The 17,325-nt window shown below is 42.1% G+C and overlaps 1 protein-coding gene across 2 annotated transcripts; it reads left to right on the forward strand.

Annotated features, from left to right (window-relative positions):
• The first annotated feature begins 752 nt into the window (after positions 1-752).
• On the forward strand, positions 753-10,121 carry IRF1 (interferon regulatory factor 1). 2 transcript variants are annotated; one of them, XM_032769126.2, is made up of 10 exons: positions 753-877; positions 3,821-3,912; positions 4,893-4,992; positions 5,171-5,347; positions 5,643-5,692; positions 5,814-5,949; positions 6,185-6,307; positions 7,275-7,318; positions 8,149-8,278; positions 8,902-10,121. In XM_032769126.2, exons 2-10 carry the CDS (start codon positions 3,826-3,828, stop codon positions 9,006-9,008), a joined length of 954 nt encoding a protein of 317 aa, XP_032625017.1. In that variant the 5' UTR covers positions 753-877; positions 3,821-3,825; the 3' UTR covers positions 9,009-10,121. The 2 variants fall into 2 exon arrangements, with proteins under 2 accessions (XP_032625017.1, XP_074924223.1); XM_075068122.1 differs by lacking the exon at positions 753-877 and adding an exon at positions 1,530-1,536.
• The last annotated feature ends 7,204 nt before the right edge of the window (positions 10,122-17,325 follow it).

A 17,325-nucleotide genomic window follows, 5' to 3' on the forward strand; every position in this document is an offset into this window, starting at 1 on the left:
AGCCAAGTTCTCTTGATTTCCAGCTGTGCCTCTCTGACCTTGCACAAGTCATTTAACCTTTTATGCCTTGATTTCTCCCTCTGTAAAATGGACATAATACTTGCCACACACAGAGGTGATGAGGCTTAGTTCGTTAGTGTTCATGTAGTGCTTGGAGATCCTCAGAGGGAAGGCACCCAGAGCATCACTAGTAATGCCAACACACCTTGCACTGTATAAAGGTGCGCAAGAGACAAGACCCCTGCCCCAAAGACCATGCAAAAGGGACCCAGAACTGGCTGCGGGACACAGCCCCCAGATCCATATTTGGATTCAAGCCCCTCAGAAGTACAGGGATGGATCTGACCAGTTAGAGAAACTGGGACAGTGGGACCCAGACCCTGTCCGCCCCCCATGAATAGGGGCAGGGGTTGGGACCCAGCTGCAATGGGACAGGACCCAGGGGCCACCTGCTCCTGTGACACTGATGGGTGCACGGTGGATGGGGACGCAGTTTCAGAGGGCTCCCAAGGAGCCTGTCACTTCTCCCCCCATCCCTCCACTCCCACACCCCGGGAGCAGCAGGGAGACGGGCGGGGGAAGGACAGCCGTACTTCCCCTTCAGCCTCTAGCGCTACAACAGCCTGATTTCCCCGAAATGATGCTCGCCAGCCAGCCAATGAGCGGAGGGCGGAGCCTAGCGAAGCCTCTGGGCGAATGCTGATTGGTCGGCAGGAGACGTTTAGGCCAAGCAAGCGGGGAATCCCGACTAGTGTTAGGATATACCGAGACCTCTCCGCTCCGCAGCCTGCAGAAGTCTCGGCTCGTTCACGGGAGGCGGATCTGCTGGCTGACTGGGCACCTTTGCAAGGCTGTGCACTGGGGACCGGAGAACAAGGTGGGTCACGCCTGGTGCAACTAGCAGCCGCCGAGTCAGAGGTCTGCTTCCCCCTCCTGCCAGGAGCACTCGATGCAGGACAACTTCGGAACTGGAGTGGCAGGACTTTGCAAACAGCATCCGGTCCTGTAACCAGGGAGGCCAACAGGGAAATAGTAGGAAAGCAACTTGCGCACGGAGGCTTGGCAAGACAAGGGATGCAATGAGTATTTTTAGTCGTGTGAGCCAGGGGACGGAGAGCAAAGACCAGTTGCTGGAAGCTTGCATGGCAAGTAGGATGCAATAAATGGCCGTAGCCCTGCAAATCAGCTTCTGAACTGGTAAACGAGGAATTTGGTGATTTTGCAGACACTTAAGCTGCTGTGCACGTTAGAGGTTCAGTCACATTCTGGTGACAGAATTTATCTTGTTAGGGAGGAAAGGGTGCGTTGTTGTTTTGACGTGTATGTACAGTTATGTGTAATGCAAAGACACAGTAAGTAGCACCTCTAATTCTGTGCTTGGGCATCAGATTGCTTTCTGAGGTGATGTGGGGGAAGAGAGTGAGACAAATACGAGCAACTGTGTGACAACAAAGGGTGCTGTTGCTGCTCTCCGATACACAGGAAGTAAAGGCTGAAAATAAAGTCATGCTTTTGGCTTCAACACCGGAGAGCAGCGTTCACAGGCAACAGAGAGAATTAAAGCATTTGAATGCAGATGACGTTGGGAAAAGCTAAAAATAGTCAAGGTTTATGGGGAAAGATCTGTGGGACCAACAAATAAAGAATCAAATCTTCAGGCATTTGCAGAACTGGCCACAAAAGAGGTGATTGCTTTATTTTATGATTTTGTGAATTGGAGGATTGTTTGTTCGGATGAGCCATGTTGCAAATTAACATTTAAGGATGTGAAATTCAGGTTTATAATTATTAGCTAGAGAAATATAAGATCACGGGATGTATTTTGAAAAGTATTTTGCACTTTGGAAATACATATTGTATAAATATGCATATAAATACAACTTTAAACAAAAAAATCACAACAAAACTGTTGGCGCTAGCACAATTGATGGCATCATTTTAGTCTCACAAAAGCAGTAGTAAGTAAAATGAACACTCACAAACTGTGCCAAATTAATGGCAAAGCTCTAATTTTACACCTACCAGTGCAAGGAAATGCTGAATGCATGCATGCTTAATTCACCCATCTGAATCTGAGTAACACAAGGGTCTTGGAGAAAAGTATAACATTCTATATTAGAATTTGCCCAACAGAGTGAGATAATGAGAGTGGACATCAGAAACTGTAGTGTATTGGCTGCTTAGGAATCAAAATTGTTGCATAACATTTCTTCGTGTTAGCTTAATCTATTGTGTCAGTACATTCATGAGGAACAGTAAGCATACGGTGACAGGACCTGTGCCTTTCTGTGTATGTGTAGAGAGGGTCTGATTGGGTTTGGGGCCTCTGGATGCTATTATCAGACACATTACCTCATAAATATAATTTGCTCTTCAGGATTGCTTGTCAATGTTTAGTAATGCTATTCTCAGTTACAAACATTGCATTCCTGTTTAGTTTATAGACTTGTCATTAAGTATGAAGGAGCTACATAAAGCTGAAAATAATGTCAGTTGAGTCTTTTTTTAGTCAAAGTCAAGAACACTACTAGCTTGAAATTGTCTAATTAACTGAGTTTTACAATAGGACTCCAAGCATCATTCCTTGAGTTCAGTTTTGCAGCCCTTCTTTAAGCCCATCCTAGCACCAAAGCTAAATACTAATGTCCACATGGAGGCCATACAGGCAGGAATGTGTTACAGGAAAAGAAGGAGACCAGTAGAAAAGCTGCTGTTAACTTGGATAAAGTAATTGATCTCCTCTTCCATTATAATGGGAGGTTGGGTTATGTAAGCCTAACCCCACTGCCAGCCCACTGAAGCTGTTGAGGAAGGCTATTATTTGTAAAACGCTGAATTCTATTGTTTTTGGAAATGCTGATATTTCCGTATAAAAAACAAGACAAGAAATATATTTATGCCAGTAGATCTTAGTGCAAGGAAAACTTTGTAGCAAGTGCACCATTTATAGACTAATCTACTGCACTGTTTTTTTTAAAAAAGGTAAACATTAATGATAGGGGAAACTTGGCACTGAAATAAGTGTCAACGAAAAGACAAGTAACAGACACTCCCTCAGAAAGAATTTTTTTGCTAGTCTATTATTCCTCTGGAGCCTAATACTCACGCTTCACACACACACACGCTTCCTCAGCCACTTACAAAGATATTAAGAATTTTTTTTAATTTAGTGTTCATGAGATGCGTGGGCGTGATAACCCTGAGACGGACACCCATCATTTAGTACAGCACAGGACAAGTTCAGCACAGGACTTAGCAATTCACACTGCCCTGCCAGTGTGCCTTGGCCACAACCTAGAGTGACTAACATTGTGGGTGCGAAGAGAGAGTTCAGAGTCCATGAACCTTTGACTTCTTGCCTTCTGCACCCAGCCTGGTGTTGGCGGCTCGTGAGATGTGGCAATTTTGCTCACTGGGTAAAGCTCTGAGACCAAACTCTTTTCACATAAGCCGCCAAACAGCACCTGACAGTCATACTTCTTTCTCACTACAGGGTTGAGTTCTGAAAGGTATCATAGGTGGGAAGAGCTCTGCCTCGCAGTACCAACCTCCAGAGCCATCCAGTTTCCCAAATTCTATCATTTTATTTCTCTATGAAAGGGATGATGTAGCCAGATTAGGACAAAAATTGCCATTCAGAAACTGCCAAGATTTTGGAAGAGAAATTGTTTATTGATTCTGGACCGAGTTTGGGCTTTGTTGAGAGACTGCCCACAAGGAGAAGTGTTAAGAGTAAGCAGTGAGGGATGTCATTACAAAATGTCCAGCGTACCAGAATATTTAACTCTCTTGCTTACCTATGTTTATTTTCCTTTCACAGGCAACATGCCGGTAACAAGAATGCGCATGAGGCCCTGGCTGGAGTTGCAGATTAATTCCAATCAAATACCAGGATTGGTGTGGATCAACAAGGTGGGTTTCTTGGTCATTACTTTTGTATATCTTTAATCATCCTCATCCTTGTATTCTTAGCTGGTGTTATATAAAAAAAAATCAAGGTCACATCAATAGATTACAAGAAAATGGAAAGAGTTTACACGCACGGCATAAAATAGCATTTTTGTTCTCAGAAAACGGTAGCTGTAATTGATCATGATAAATGGAGTGGACCTGACTTTTATTGGGGAAGTACTGGGAAGGAAAAAAAAAATTGAGAGAGCAGTCAGATCATAACATTGGGAGCCAAGAACATCTGAGATCTGCCTCTAACTTGGGTCAAGCCATTTATCTCAGTTAAGGAATCAGTGTTACAGTCTCAACCACTGAATGGGACTTTAGGCCAAATCTTGAGAGATACTGAGCATCTGAACCATTGACGTCAGTACTGCATGCCCATCACTTCACTGAGAATTACAACCATATGAAAATCACCCACAATAAGATTATTTAGGTTTATCCTCATTGATTCAGGACTTTTTGCTCATTGAATATTTTAAACTGTAAAGTGTCTTGAAGTGCATATGAAAGGAGCTATCTGAGCTAAATTAATGTTGGACTGTAAGAAATACTTTTCTTTTGGTGTACATAGGTCCTTATTGTTAATTTTTAAAAGATTCTGTGCAGACAGAGAAAGACACCTAAGAATTTTATGATAAACATAAAGATCAGAGACAAACCAACAGACCAAGGTAGTCCTGGGCTGAGGCTGGCACTATCCCTCATAGCTATTATATCTTGTTATACAGCTCTGTGAAACTCAGAACCCTTGGGGAACGTTACATGGGATGTAGAACGTAGATGGTACTAAGTGAATGCTACCTTAGGAATCTGGTGGCAGCCTTAAGGCAGAGTTCCCATGGTGTGGCTGAGTTATCTTGGATTAAGTCCATATTTAGTCACAAATGGGTGTATGTTATATTCTCTGTATTCAAAACTGCATTGTTTAACTACAGGATAAGATGATGTTCCAGATCCCATGGAAACATGCAGCTAAACATGGCTGGGATATAGATAAAGATGCCTGTCTTTTCCGAAGCTGGGCCATTCATACTGGTATGTGCTGGTTTTAAAATTCTGTCACATAAACAGATAGAGCCTAATTCTGCCCTAATCTACATCCCATGTGACTATATCGAGTGCCTTATATGACTGAAATGGAACACAAATTAGTTCTTTTGAGACCAATCTCTGCAGAATCTCTGAATACTTACGCACCATCTCTTATTTATAGGGAGATACAAGGTAGGCGAGAAAGAGCCGGACCCCAAAACTTGGAAGGCAAATTTCCGCTGTGCCATGAATTCACTGCCTGATATTGAGGAAGTGAAGGACAAAAGTATCAACAAAGGCTGCAGCGCAGTCCGAGTTTACAGGATGCTACCACCCTTAACAAAGCTTCAGAAAAAAGGTAGGTGTGTTACCGCCTATCCTTAACATAATTTGCCTTAAGGGGACCATTACTGCAGTTAATAGTCTGTTTATGTTTCCTGTTCTGCTTGTGAACAGGTAAAGTATAAATTCCTCGCCTCAGGGGTGGGAAGAATACAGCAGTCACTGAAATCAATGGCAAAACTCCCAGAGCAGGATCATGCCCTTGCAGCGCAAAGCATCACTACACAGAGCAATTGTGGTCATGTAAGATTGGAACCGTCAGAAGTGGCTGCAGGCTTTTTCTCACTGTCACCTTGTTTTTTCTTTCACAGAAAGGAAGTCAAAGTCATCTAGAGAGTCAAAAAACAGGAGTAAGAGAAAGGTACGTATTAACTCTAGCAGTTAAAGGAGTCAGAGATTTGCTTTGAAATTTTGACATGTGGGAACAAATAGATCACATCTTGGTCTAATAGATCTTTCATTCAATGCACGTGTCTTTATAGTCATATGAAGACCAGAGGATGGATGAGGCAGTAGAAGCACAGAACAGCAGCAGTCTACCAGATGACCACAGTGGCTATACAGTTCACAGCTATGCAGAACAGGAAGTGGAGATTGAGAACGCCTCCATCAGCCTAGGTGAGATTCAATTTTAGTTCTTCAAACTTAGCAGAATGTGCTGCCCTTACCAAACCCCAGTATATGAGATCTCGGCATCATAAGCAGAGCCAACAGCGGCTTTTCCTGGGCAGCTATATAATGGGATATATACAATGTGTTATTGCATGGACTGTAAGGGACTGGAGGCTATTCTGAAACAGAAGCCTTTGCATTTCCTAAAAATTCTAACTCTTCCTTTCTGTGCATTCCATAGATCTCTCATCGTGTGATATAAACACAATGACAGATTGGAGAAGTTCAATGGAAATAGCAATGGCTGACAGCACAAATGACCTTTACCAGCTTCAAGTGTCACCTTTGGCTTCATCTTCTGAAGGTTGGTATTTTATTGGTTTAAACCTCAGGTCAACCAGATGGAAATAATCCTACCACTGGTGGTTTCAGGGGGCAGAAGCAAGACATGCAGCTGCATGAGGTGCCCGAAAAAACAATAGGCCCTTCAAGTACAAATGGCAAGATCTAGCATGCGTTCCAGGATTAATGGGATCTACTCATCTGTAGTCAAATTTATTATAAAAACAAAAAGCTTTAGTTTGTTAAAGTTGAGGGGCCTTATGTTGCAGCTCTTATAGGTGCAAAACACCTGCTGAAGTCATTGGCAGTTTTGCATGCACAGGGACTGAAGGTTTGGATGAAAAATATTTTCATTAGCTGCCTGAACTATGCTGGGATATAACATGTCTCAGACTCCTCACTTCCAGGTATAAAAGTGTCACCCTCAGGGGTAAGGAAGAGATCTCTGATGTTGATGCATTGTTGCACAGTGCTTTGTACTTGAGAGCTCCAGGGGAAAGATTTGTTCCCCCAACCTGCTGGGAGGCTGTAGAGCAGATATACAGCCAGCCTACAATTGTCACTGAAGTTCATGACCTCTAACAGTAACTGGGTTTATAAGAGGACAGGGGAAGCTTGAGAATGATGGAAGCATCTAGTTGTGGATCAACTGTCCACTCCTCTGATGTGATCTACCCCCCAAAACCATGTCATATCGCTGCAGGGGGAGGGGTACACTAGGGGCTCAGAGTTTCCTAGAGTGGTGACCTCTATATCCTGCAGAAATTCCTAGGGCTTCCTGTTACCCACAGAGGTGGCAGAAGTGACCCTGAATCTGCTGGCTTATAATATGTTTTAGTGCTATTATGTCACTAGAAAACGTGAAATAGTCTCTGGTGATAACTGAATGGAAAAGCAGGGAAGCTGATCTGTAATTTTTGCGAGTGAGGACACCGAGTTAACAGACACATGTTTTTTTCTTTTCCATATGTCTTTATAAAACCTAACAGTAACAGATGATGATGCAGAAGAAATGAAAGATCAACTTTACAAGGTAAAAAGATGATCGCTTCTTTTCAGAATAATATTGAATAAGTTGCTATTTGTATCAAGGGAGGAGGAGAAAACAAAACATATAAACAGAGTTAGGTGCACTGAGAACTTGTAAATAAAAATCCTATGTGCAGCCAGGATATGGAGAACACACACAGGTGGAAATACTTAATATTCTTCTGTCACTTTGAGAGAACATGTACCATTTTAGAGACAAACATTGAAAAGCTGGGTGATGGATCAGAGACTCAGAAGACATTTGCACTCTGGAAGGAATCTCTTCTATACCCTCAATTAATGTGGTGCATTTAAATCAAATTAGCTATACATCGAGGCACATAACACATTAATCACTATTATTTATAAGCACCTTCCTTCTTGGGGTGTTCTCTTGTCATGTGTTCTGCATTAGCTTGATCCCTACTTAAATTAGTAGGAATTTTACATATATGAGCAAGGAGGGAAGTGAGTTTAGCATTTATGAAAGAGAGGGGCTATTAGCAGTGAGCATAGTGTGGGCAGGCTTTGTGCAAGCTTTCCTGCAGAGATCCTCAGTATTGATCTGCAATACTTATACTAATCCAGCGTTAGCTCTCTTGCGTGAAAACTGACAATCCCAGCAACTGTGAGGTTGTTTTATGATATGTATTGATAGTTATCTACATCGTGATGAAATCTGCCCTCAAATTTAACAGCAATGCCAGCTGGCATCATTAGCCCTATGCAGGAAATATTATTGATGCTGATCTGTTTGTCCAATGAGGGTTTTATTTGTTCTCTGTAACGTCGTAAGGCCCACACATTTCAAACTTCTCCCTTTCTCTCTTACAGCTGTTTGAACAAGACTGGCATGCAACCAGCGTTGGTGGGAAAGGATATCTGACCAATGAGCCCGGCACACAAAACATCTGCAGCAACTTCAGCTACAAGGAGCAAGATTCTGAAATAGATACAACCTCAGGTACAAATCCCTTAATTTCTGAAGCAAAGTTACTTTAGAATACAACCAGAGGCAGAGGGAGAAGCAGATTAAGCTCTTTATGCAAGATAGCTTTAAGTTGGGTGAAAAACCAAAAAGAATAGAGCCGTTCATGCATTACTGTGTTTTATTTTAGATTTCTGACCAGCACGTTAATTTCAAATTGAAGGCATTTGTTGAGGATTTTTTAAAAGACAATTTGTACTAGAAAATGTACCAGATTGGTGTTTAAAAGTTATATTTATATGCAGCCTTGGGCTGATTAATGGGAATTCAGCACAGAAATATGTGCTTAACTCAGTTTCCATTTTAGCCTTACAGATTACTTTAAATCTGTGTCAGTTTCCAGAGTTAAAGTTACCTAGCCATATCACCAGTGAGAATGTGTTTTAAAAAAAAAAAAATGGAAGTTGTAATAAGGATTTCAGCAAATTTAAAGCATTTTTAAGATAAAAATCTTGCCTATATGTTCAATTTTAGTCAGAACAATGTTTACATTTCATTATAGTTTTATTAGTGTACAGAAACTATTTTGCTGCTGCTGCCGCACATGATAAATTTCTTTTCATTTCTGTGTTTTTTTTTTTTTTTGTTTTTTTTTAAAGGGGAAATAGAGTTCAGATTTTGTACTGATCTGAAAAGCAGTCTAGAATTTTCTTGGCTGGACACAGTTCGATCCACTGGTATACAAGCCATTCCATGTAGCTTGTAAACCTCTCTTGCTGCCTCAGACTGTGAACTGCTTTACTTCGCTCCTCATGGGAGGCATTGTTTGTTACTGACTGTGTGAGAAGAAAGAACCTCTACTTTCCGTTTAGCTTCTGGGACTGAAGAGATCGAGCTAGCGAAACTCCATTATTAAACAACCTTAGCAGAACTGTGTGCATTGAAGTTGATTGACTAAGCCATTGTCCTACAAAACTTAAAATTGCTTCTGATGTGAAGCTGTTCCTACTCTAATGTGAAATGGGGTCCTGACCTTTTTGTTGGGATACAAGTGAAAGGTACTGTAGGTCAGTAGAAGCTGGGCTAGGATCCTCATTTCTCTCTCATGACTTTTATATTATAACTTAAAAGCACTGCTTTTGGAGGAGATCATCTACAGTTTCATTTACTCTCCTTTACCAATCCAGTGCTTAGGGCACACAGGGCAAATTTGTCTATTCATGTTAGCTCTGGTTGATACGTACCTGGTGAAGTACTGCTGAGCTTGATGACAATCATTACAGGTTTTTGGATTCAACAAAAATTGCACTAATTGACCCTCTTTCCTTTGATCGCTCCAGCAAACATTTGACCAACAAATCAAATTCCTCACTTTTGTAAATATGTTTAATCCGAGAAAATGTGAAAATCAGCTACATGCTTTGCTTTGACATATTACAGTTATTCAGAAGATCTGCTCATAGGACATTCTAGTCTGTTGTCATTATACATGATGTTTACCAGTTTTTCATTTAATAATTATGAAAAAGCTGCCACACGTTGGGATCCATACTTTTTTGCACTGATGGGCATAACACTTTATTTATGCAGTGCCTTTCACGGCAGCCACCTTAATGCTGTTCACTGCAATAGAGTACATAGACTACCATGTACCGTATATACCCGATAAACTGTTTAGAGAAGATCTTTAGAGAACAAAAAGATATAAGCCTATGCCGAGCAGTACAAAGTACAAAAAGGAGGGAAGTCTTTTGTGATTTATGCTTAAATATCTGGAATTACATTAAATCACTAATTGTAACTGAGCATTTTCCTGTATATAGTTGTGTATATATAAAGTGTTGTACATTTGTTTTAATAAAAATGTTTTATATATGAAGTGTATTTGATTTATTTGAAAGCTAATGCGAAAATGTGTTCTGGGTTGTTTGGGCATTTCCTGAGAATCAGATTGCTGGCAGAAATACTCCTGGTGTCACCATGTTTAAATATGGGGTCTGTTGTGATCCGATTTGGTACCCAAGAGAGCACTTATTGACTTAAATGGGATTCCTTCCAGCACGAGTCAACTCGGAGCTATAAGCCTGGTCTGCGCTGGAGACATTTTTAAAAGTTCCCATCATTGGAACCAGTGGCTTATCTTTACCAGCATTAGCAATATTCAGAAACCCTAGTTTAGCTGAGCCACTTGCTGTCACTGATGCTTAAGTACTATGCCAGTTAGACCTGCTCTGAGCAGCATTAGAGGGCATGGTACTTAAAAGAAAAAAAGCATCAGTGGCCCGTCTGTGCTCTGGCTCCCCAATATTGCTAATTCCAGTGAAGTCAAGCTGGTATCAGTGAAGATGAGATGTTTTTAGAAGTGTCCTGAGTGTAGGTATAGCCAAACGGGCTAGAGCACTCGAAATAGAAAAGCAAATAGACATTTAGCTGCGAAAAAGAAGCTTAACTTTGTACTTGGTTTTGTTTTTCCACATGCTGGATTGCAGTAAGCACTATGCTGCATTAGAAATCACTCCTTCTGGTGTGGGTGGAGAGAAGGGGCGGATGGGGCAGCACATGTGGCCTGAGTTAGACACTCTGAAATCTGATACCTCTTAGAACATGATGTGTGGTACTATTGATTACAGCACGAGTGTGCAGCCAAGTTTGGGACAATGCAAATTCAAGCTCCAGCTGAGGAAGAAGCTGGGTCAGATCAGTCTCTGGGGTCAGTGACATGTTTGAGGAATAACACCTTTAGCCTGAAATGAGAAAAAAAGTTTGGAGAAGTCATAAGACAGTTGGCAAGGATGCACACACAGACACAACCAGTAAATAATGCTTCTATCCCATGGCAACTGGCCTTGATGTGCAGTGGGGTTAAGGTCATGGAAAATGCTGAACAAATATCAGAACATTTAGAGAAATTACTCTCTAGCTAAGGCTTGATGCTTCATTCCTTGCTTACTCAGGCAAGAGGGTCTTATGGACACAAATGGGAAGTTTTGCTTGGAAAAAAAAAAAAAGTAATACTGCAGCAGCAAACCCTTAAACAAACACTAGGAGAGGAAGTTCAGGCCAAAAAAGACCAAGAGCTAAACACTCAGGGCCTGATCCAAAGCCCACTGAGGTCAATGGAAAGATTCCTATTGACTTCAGTGGAGTTTGGCTCAGGCCCTTATTGGGCATGAAACAGAATGTAAAGGAACATGGGGAAGTGAAGCCCAATGGTCAAAAGTGGGTCATGTAACTCCCCACTAATGGAGAGAGATACAGAGGAAAATAGAGAAATAAAAGTGAGGCCATAAAAATTAGAGGTTTACTGAAAACTAGCATATTTGGGCAGGATTGATGGCATCTGGAAACACAGGGAATGAAGTGGTAAAGAAGATTATTTCATTATCTGTCACTATCACCAACCCATACATTAACTTTGATGCAACTCAAAGTGGCAGACAACTGCGGGCAGTGGGAAAAGCACCTTTCTCCCAGCTAAGTATAAAAATGTCGCAAAAGGCTTTCCCCATCATCCTGGTATTGCTTGTGGGGTAGATGCAGGAGGGGATCTTGCTGTTAAACCATTATGGCGATCAGCCTCTGTGCTTGCTGGTGCCCAGTGGTAAAGGTAAGAATTTGCATGGTGTCAAGATGGATGTTCAGTAGTTTGATGGAATCAGTTGATCCATGGGAAGGGTTTTGCTCAGCTGGAAAGTACATGTCCTTTAAATACTGGGTTCATTTACATGGTCTTACATGCCGTTGCTGCTCATAGCAGATAGCTTCTTACCCTCCTGATGTGAACTGTAGCTACTAAATAGATACTGGCGACTAAGAGATTGTGTTCTCCTACATTCTTCACAAAAGGGGCTATTCCCACTTGCATGGCAACGAAGCACTCCCACAAGGTGCACTACGGAATCTTCATGGAAGCCACCTAAGAGAACACGCTGGCTGCCCTCTGGCTTAGATCACAAGTAGGACTGGAAGTGGGGAAAACATTTTTGCTAAGTGTACTGCATTGATATAAACTTAGAGAGAGATTAGGCTTCAGCGTGTAGCAGAGGAAGGAAATCAACTTCGTTTAAAAAACTAAAAGCCTCATTACAATATCTTATGTAGCAGGGAAAATGAACTATATTAATGCAGATTTTCTTCAGCCCGTAATAGTTTTTTCAGTTGAGTAACTTTATCTACACATTAAAGGAGAGAAAGTTTCTACAGGTTACACTGTGATATAGGAGGACGAGCGCTTGGGAAATTTATTTTTTTTTTGGAGATAAGAGGCTGGGGACAGATTTGGGGACAAAGTGGGCAAGGCTGAAAGGGGAACACTACCTTGCAGCTGTGAGTCACAAAAAAGACCTTCTAAAATATCCTGTGATGGTCTCTAACCAGCCCCCACCCTCCTTAGTGATTTCCTAAATTACGGTATAATGTATGTAGAAGAGCTGGAATTGGATGTGGTGACTATGAAACTGGGAATATTTTCAGGCAATAACCTTGGATAGAAATAAATAAACTGAGCTCCGACCTCAGAGGAGGCTATGTCGGAGAACAGCACTGGCTGGAGTAGTATTAAAATCAAACCTGGAACAGTGCAGCATGAACTGAACCTTCTAGAGGGTGCCATGCACAGCCATGGAGCTTGTTTAGCTAGGCCATCATATCCAGTATTTCACTGCCCTTCCTGGGTCTTTAGCAGATCTCTCCTGGAAAACATTTCCTTTGATGTCACCAGTTTCTTCCCAGTACATTTTTAGGAAAGATCTCTTGCTGCTTTGGCCTTGAGAAGCATCCTGAGCCCTTTGCTTTGGACAAACTTCATGCCATTAATATAAAATGCCATTAATTCAAGAAGTTTGACCCTTGGAGCAGTTGGAAAGGCTCAGAAGTTGCACTCCTGAAAGATAAATGCAGAACTTGCCCCGCCCGAACACTAGATTTATACATAGTGTGCATTAAATATTTAATATTTGTATTGCAGTAGAGCCTAAGAGGTTCAGACATGGACCCACTGTGCTAGGAGATGTACAAAAACAGAACAAAAAGATGGTCCCTGCCCCAAGGAGTTTGCAATCTAATAAGCCTCCATGTGACTTTCCCTAACTAAATGAGAGCCATTCTGTGGCTGTGAAGTGGTCATAGGAGTTTGCACTGTGCATATATTTGGCATGGGGAAATTCCCATATAACAAAGGGAGCACATTATTGCAGTGAATCCAATTCAGCTCTGATCTCAGCCAAAGTAGCTAGATGGACATCTTTGGATGACATGAGAATACCTCCCTCTCATTTTGCATAGTTCGCAGCAGTGGAGTTTGCTCTCTTTGTTCCCCAATAATGTCTCCATTTAAAATAAACAGAACCCCTTCCCTCTCCCTTTCCCTCAAAGGATAAGTCAATGTCTAAAGCAGGGATAGGCAACCTATGGCACACGTGCTGAAGGCACCACTCGAGCTGATTTTCAGCGGCACTCACACTGCCTGGGTCCCGGGCACCGGACCGGCGGGGGCTCCGCATTTTAATTTAATTTTAAATGAAGCTGCTTAAACATTTTAAAAAACTTATTTACTTTACATACAACAATAGTTTAGTTATATATTATAGACTTACAGAAAGACCTTCTAAAAATGTTAAAATGTATTACTGGCACGTGAAACCTTAAGATTCAGTACAGCACTTCTGAAAGGTTGCCGACCCCTGGTCTAAAGTGTTGGTGCCAACTGCCCCAATGTAATCCGTGGGAGTTTTGCCATTGCCTTCTATGGGAGCAGAATCAGGCCCTCTCTTTCCAGTTACGTTCCTCTTCATCAGCAGTTGTTTTTATTCAGGGGTTTACTGTAGTTCCCCTCCTACCCCAAATCAGTTCATTTGCTGGAGAAGGAATGACAAAATCCACCAGAAACAAATTTTGATGGACTCCCATAGATAGTCCCACAACATGACACCTCATGACATAACATTGAAAAACAACCACATAAACCTTGTTGCAGCAACTACAGAGAATTTGTGACTTTAAAGGCAGAATTTCTGGGGCATTATATCCAAAGGTTTTCATTGCTGAAGATACACTTCCATGCAAAGATTTTAGAGAACTGCTTTTGGATATTATTGCATTTTCAAGAGATACCTGTGAAATAATACGGTAAAAGGGTGCTGATTTCCCCTGTGCTTTAACCTAAGCTGCTCACACAACGGTACCTGCAACGATTAAAAAAAATGGCATGTGCATTTACCTCCCTTCACTGTATGTGAAGCCTTGTTAATCAGAAGGGTTTGGTGAGAATTGTAGAGCCTATGAGACTGATCCTCCCCTGCCTGGCCCCTTGGGCACTCAGTTACGCCTAGGCAAAGGGAGTGGAAACGTTACCGCCCACTTTTCATAGGAGTAACTGCGCCAGGCAGTAGACACTCAGAGCCTATAAATAACTCTGTTTGTAGTATCCTGAATCCTTTTTCAGTTAATCATGTGACTTGCCATATCAGGCCCTATAATAGCTTATGATTCTTCAGACTAAAGGTGTAAATGTACAATGGGGAAAACAAAAGGGGCGTATTTTAACTTGGAGCTGCAAGACAAGCAATGTAAATAGCAACATGTCGAATAAGAGTGCAAACATTGATCTTCTTTACAGTGGTGGACCTTCCCACCAGCTGATGTAATCTGATGATTTTGTAGTGAATCAATGTTTTCATTGGTTTTTGTTCCTTCTCCAGAACGATACCCTATGCTCCTATGTGTTATTGCTTTCACCAGGGAAACCAACTTAAATGCCTTTATGCCTTAGTTACTTAGATTGGAAGATCTTTGGGGCAATGGCCAGTTTTTGGTTCTGTGTTTGTACAGCACCTAGCCCAATCAAGTCCTGGTCCATGCCAGAGGCATCATAATAAAAATAAATACATAACATGCAAAATAGAATTCTGCAAAGTGGATTACAGAGATTTATTTTAAATAAAGCCACTTTATACAGAAGTCTCATTCAACATCTCCTTACCAATGCAAAGAGAAACCACAATCTCAGTTCAATCAGATTCCCAAAGGTTGGATTTTTAAGTGCGTCAGCTATCTGGATATTAATCATTAATTTCGCAGAAGAATGTGATGGGCAGAACAGAGTGAGAACAGGAAGATGCTAGAACTCCTGGATTCCAATCAAAGTGCTGCCTCTGACTCATTCTGCCTCAGTTTATCCACCTGCAAAATGGGGATAATATTAATTCCTCTCACAGGGGTATTCTGGTGGGCTATAAAATTAATAGTCTAAAAATATTAAATTAGTTGTCTCCAAAGTGCTATAGAAGAAATAGGTTGTTTTTTACTATTACAAATAATTTCAGAGTACAGGGAGCAGGTTCCCATAAGCACCATGTCATAGCTACTCTGAAATGAAATGAACCGTATCGGACAAATTCATTGTAAGTGCAAGCACTTGTAAAAAGCTATTCAGCTGTGATAAGCTATGTTAAATCACATTCATATTGCAGGCAAGATCCCCAGCTTGTGTAAGTCGGCATTCAAGCTGAGCGGGAACTGGATTTTCTCTTTTGTGGGAAATATCACCATTTTGAATTTCTGCTCCATTCCAAAATTGAACAAAACCTAAAAAAGTTTGAGGTTTCCCACATAACAAAATTCTGAAAAAATTTATTTTGGATCAACTGAAAAGTTTTGTTCTGATAAAGTCAAAACATTTCATTCCAATTTTGACTTATATAGTATAAATATTTTATCAAAATTAAAAAATTATTACAAAAAGTTGCTTCTGAATGAATGAAACATTCCATTTGGAAAAAGGTCAAAATGGAATGTTTTGATTTGATGGAAATGTTTTGTTCTGATTTTTTTCCATAGTGGAATTTCATTAAAATTGGTGTTTCCACCCAGGACCGGCACTATAATTTAGGCAGCCTAGGCAATTGCCTAGGGCACCAAGATTATTCAGGTGGCGGCATTTTGCCGGGGGGGCGTCAGGCGGCTCTGGTTGACCTGCCGCAGGCATGCCTGCGGAGGGTCCGCTGGTCTGCGGCTCTGGTGGAGCTGCCACTGGCATGGCTGCGGATGGTCGGCTGCTCACGCGGTTCTGGTGGACCGCCTGCAGGCATGCCTGCGGCAGCTCCACCAGAGCCACAGACCAATGGACCCTCCGCAGGAATGACTGTGGCAGCTCCACCGGAGCCACAGGATCAGTGCGGGGGGGCGGCAAAATAGCCGTGCGCCTAGGGCGCTAGAAACCCTAGTGCTGGTCCTATTTCCACCAAACATTTTGATGACTAAGCATTTTTGACAGGAAAAACAGTCCGTTGGAAAATTTCTGACCAGCTTTAATTGGTATAGCTTTGCCATTTATACCCGCTGAAGACCTGACCATTCATGTCACCATAATGGTTACATTCAAGCAAGCAAAGAAGCTGAGAAATAAGGCTGCCACAGTGCCCTAATATCTACCTGGGATCCCGTCTCCAAGAGACCCACAATGCAAGACAAAGTCCCACAGCACATGACAGGGAGGAGTCCAAACTGCAAAGTTTGGATCAGAGTCTGGATTTAAACTTTTCCTGATTTTGCTTTAGGGCTTATTTTTAGTTACATTCCAGGACACGTTCATGGCGTTTGTACATTCATGCCAAAAGGAATACACCATTGCTATAGAATCATAGCATATCAGGGTTGAAAGGGACCTCGGGAGGTCATCTAGTCCAACCCCTGCTCAAAGCAGGACCAATCCCTAAGTATAAATCCTACCATTTGAGGTGAGTTCAGATAAAAACAGAATAAAAACAATTTCATTTTAGAAATAATTCTTCATGCTTTATTCCAAGTGTGGGGAGGCAAAGCACTTCTTAATGAGCTTTCAGGTTACAGAGCCGGGGCGGCTCTAGGGATTTTGCTGCCCCAAGCACGGCAGGCAGGCTACCTCCGGTGGTTTGCCTGCGGGAGGTCCACCGAAGCCGCGGGACCAGCGGACCGTCCACAGGCAAGCTGCCGAGGGCAGCCTGCCTGCCGCCCTCGCGGCGCTGGCAGAGCGCCCCCTGCAGCTTGCCGCCCCAAGCGTGTGCTTGGTGTGCTGGGGCCTAGAGCCGCCCCTGTCCAGAACTGAA

Source organism: Chelonoidis abingdonii, chromosome 7 (assembly GCF_003597395.2).
Source record: "Chelonoidis abingdonii isolate Lonesome George chromosome 7, CheloAbing_2.0, whole genome shotgun sequence".
NCBI classification, from domain to species: Eukaryota; Metazoa; Chordata; order Testudines; family Testudinidae; genus Chelonoidis; species Chelonoidis abingdonii.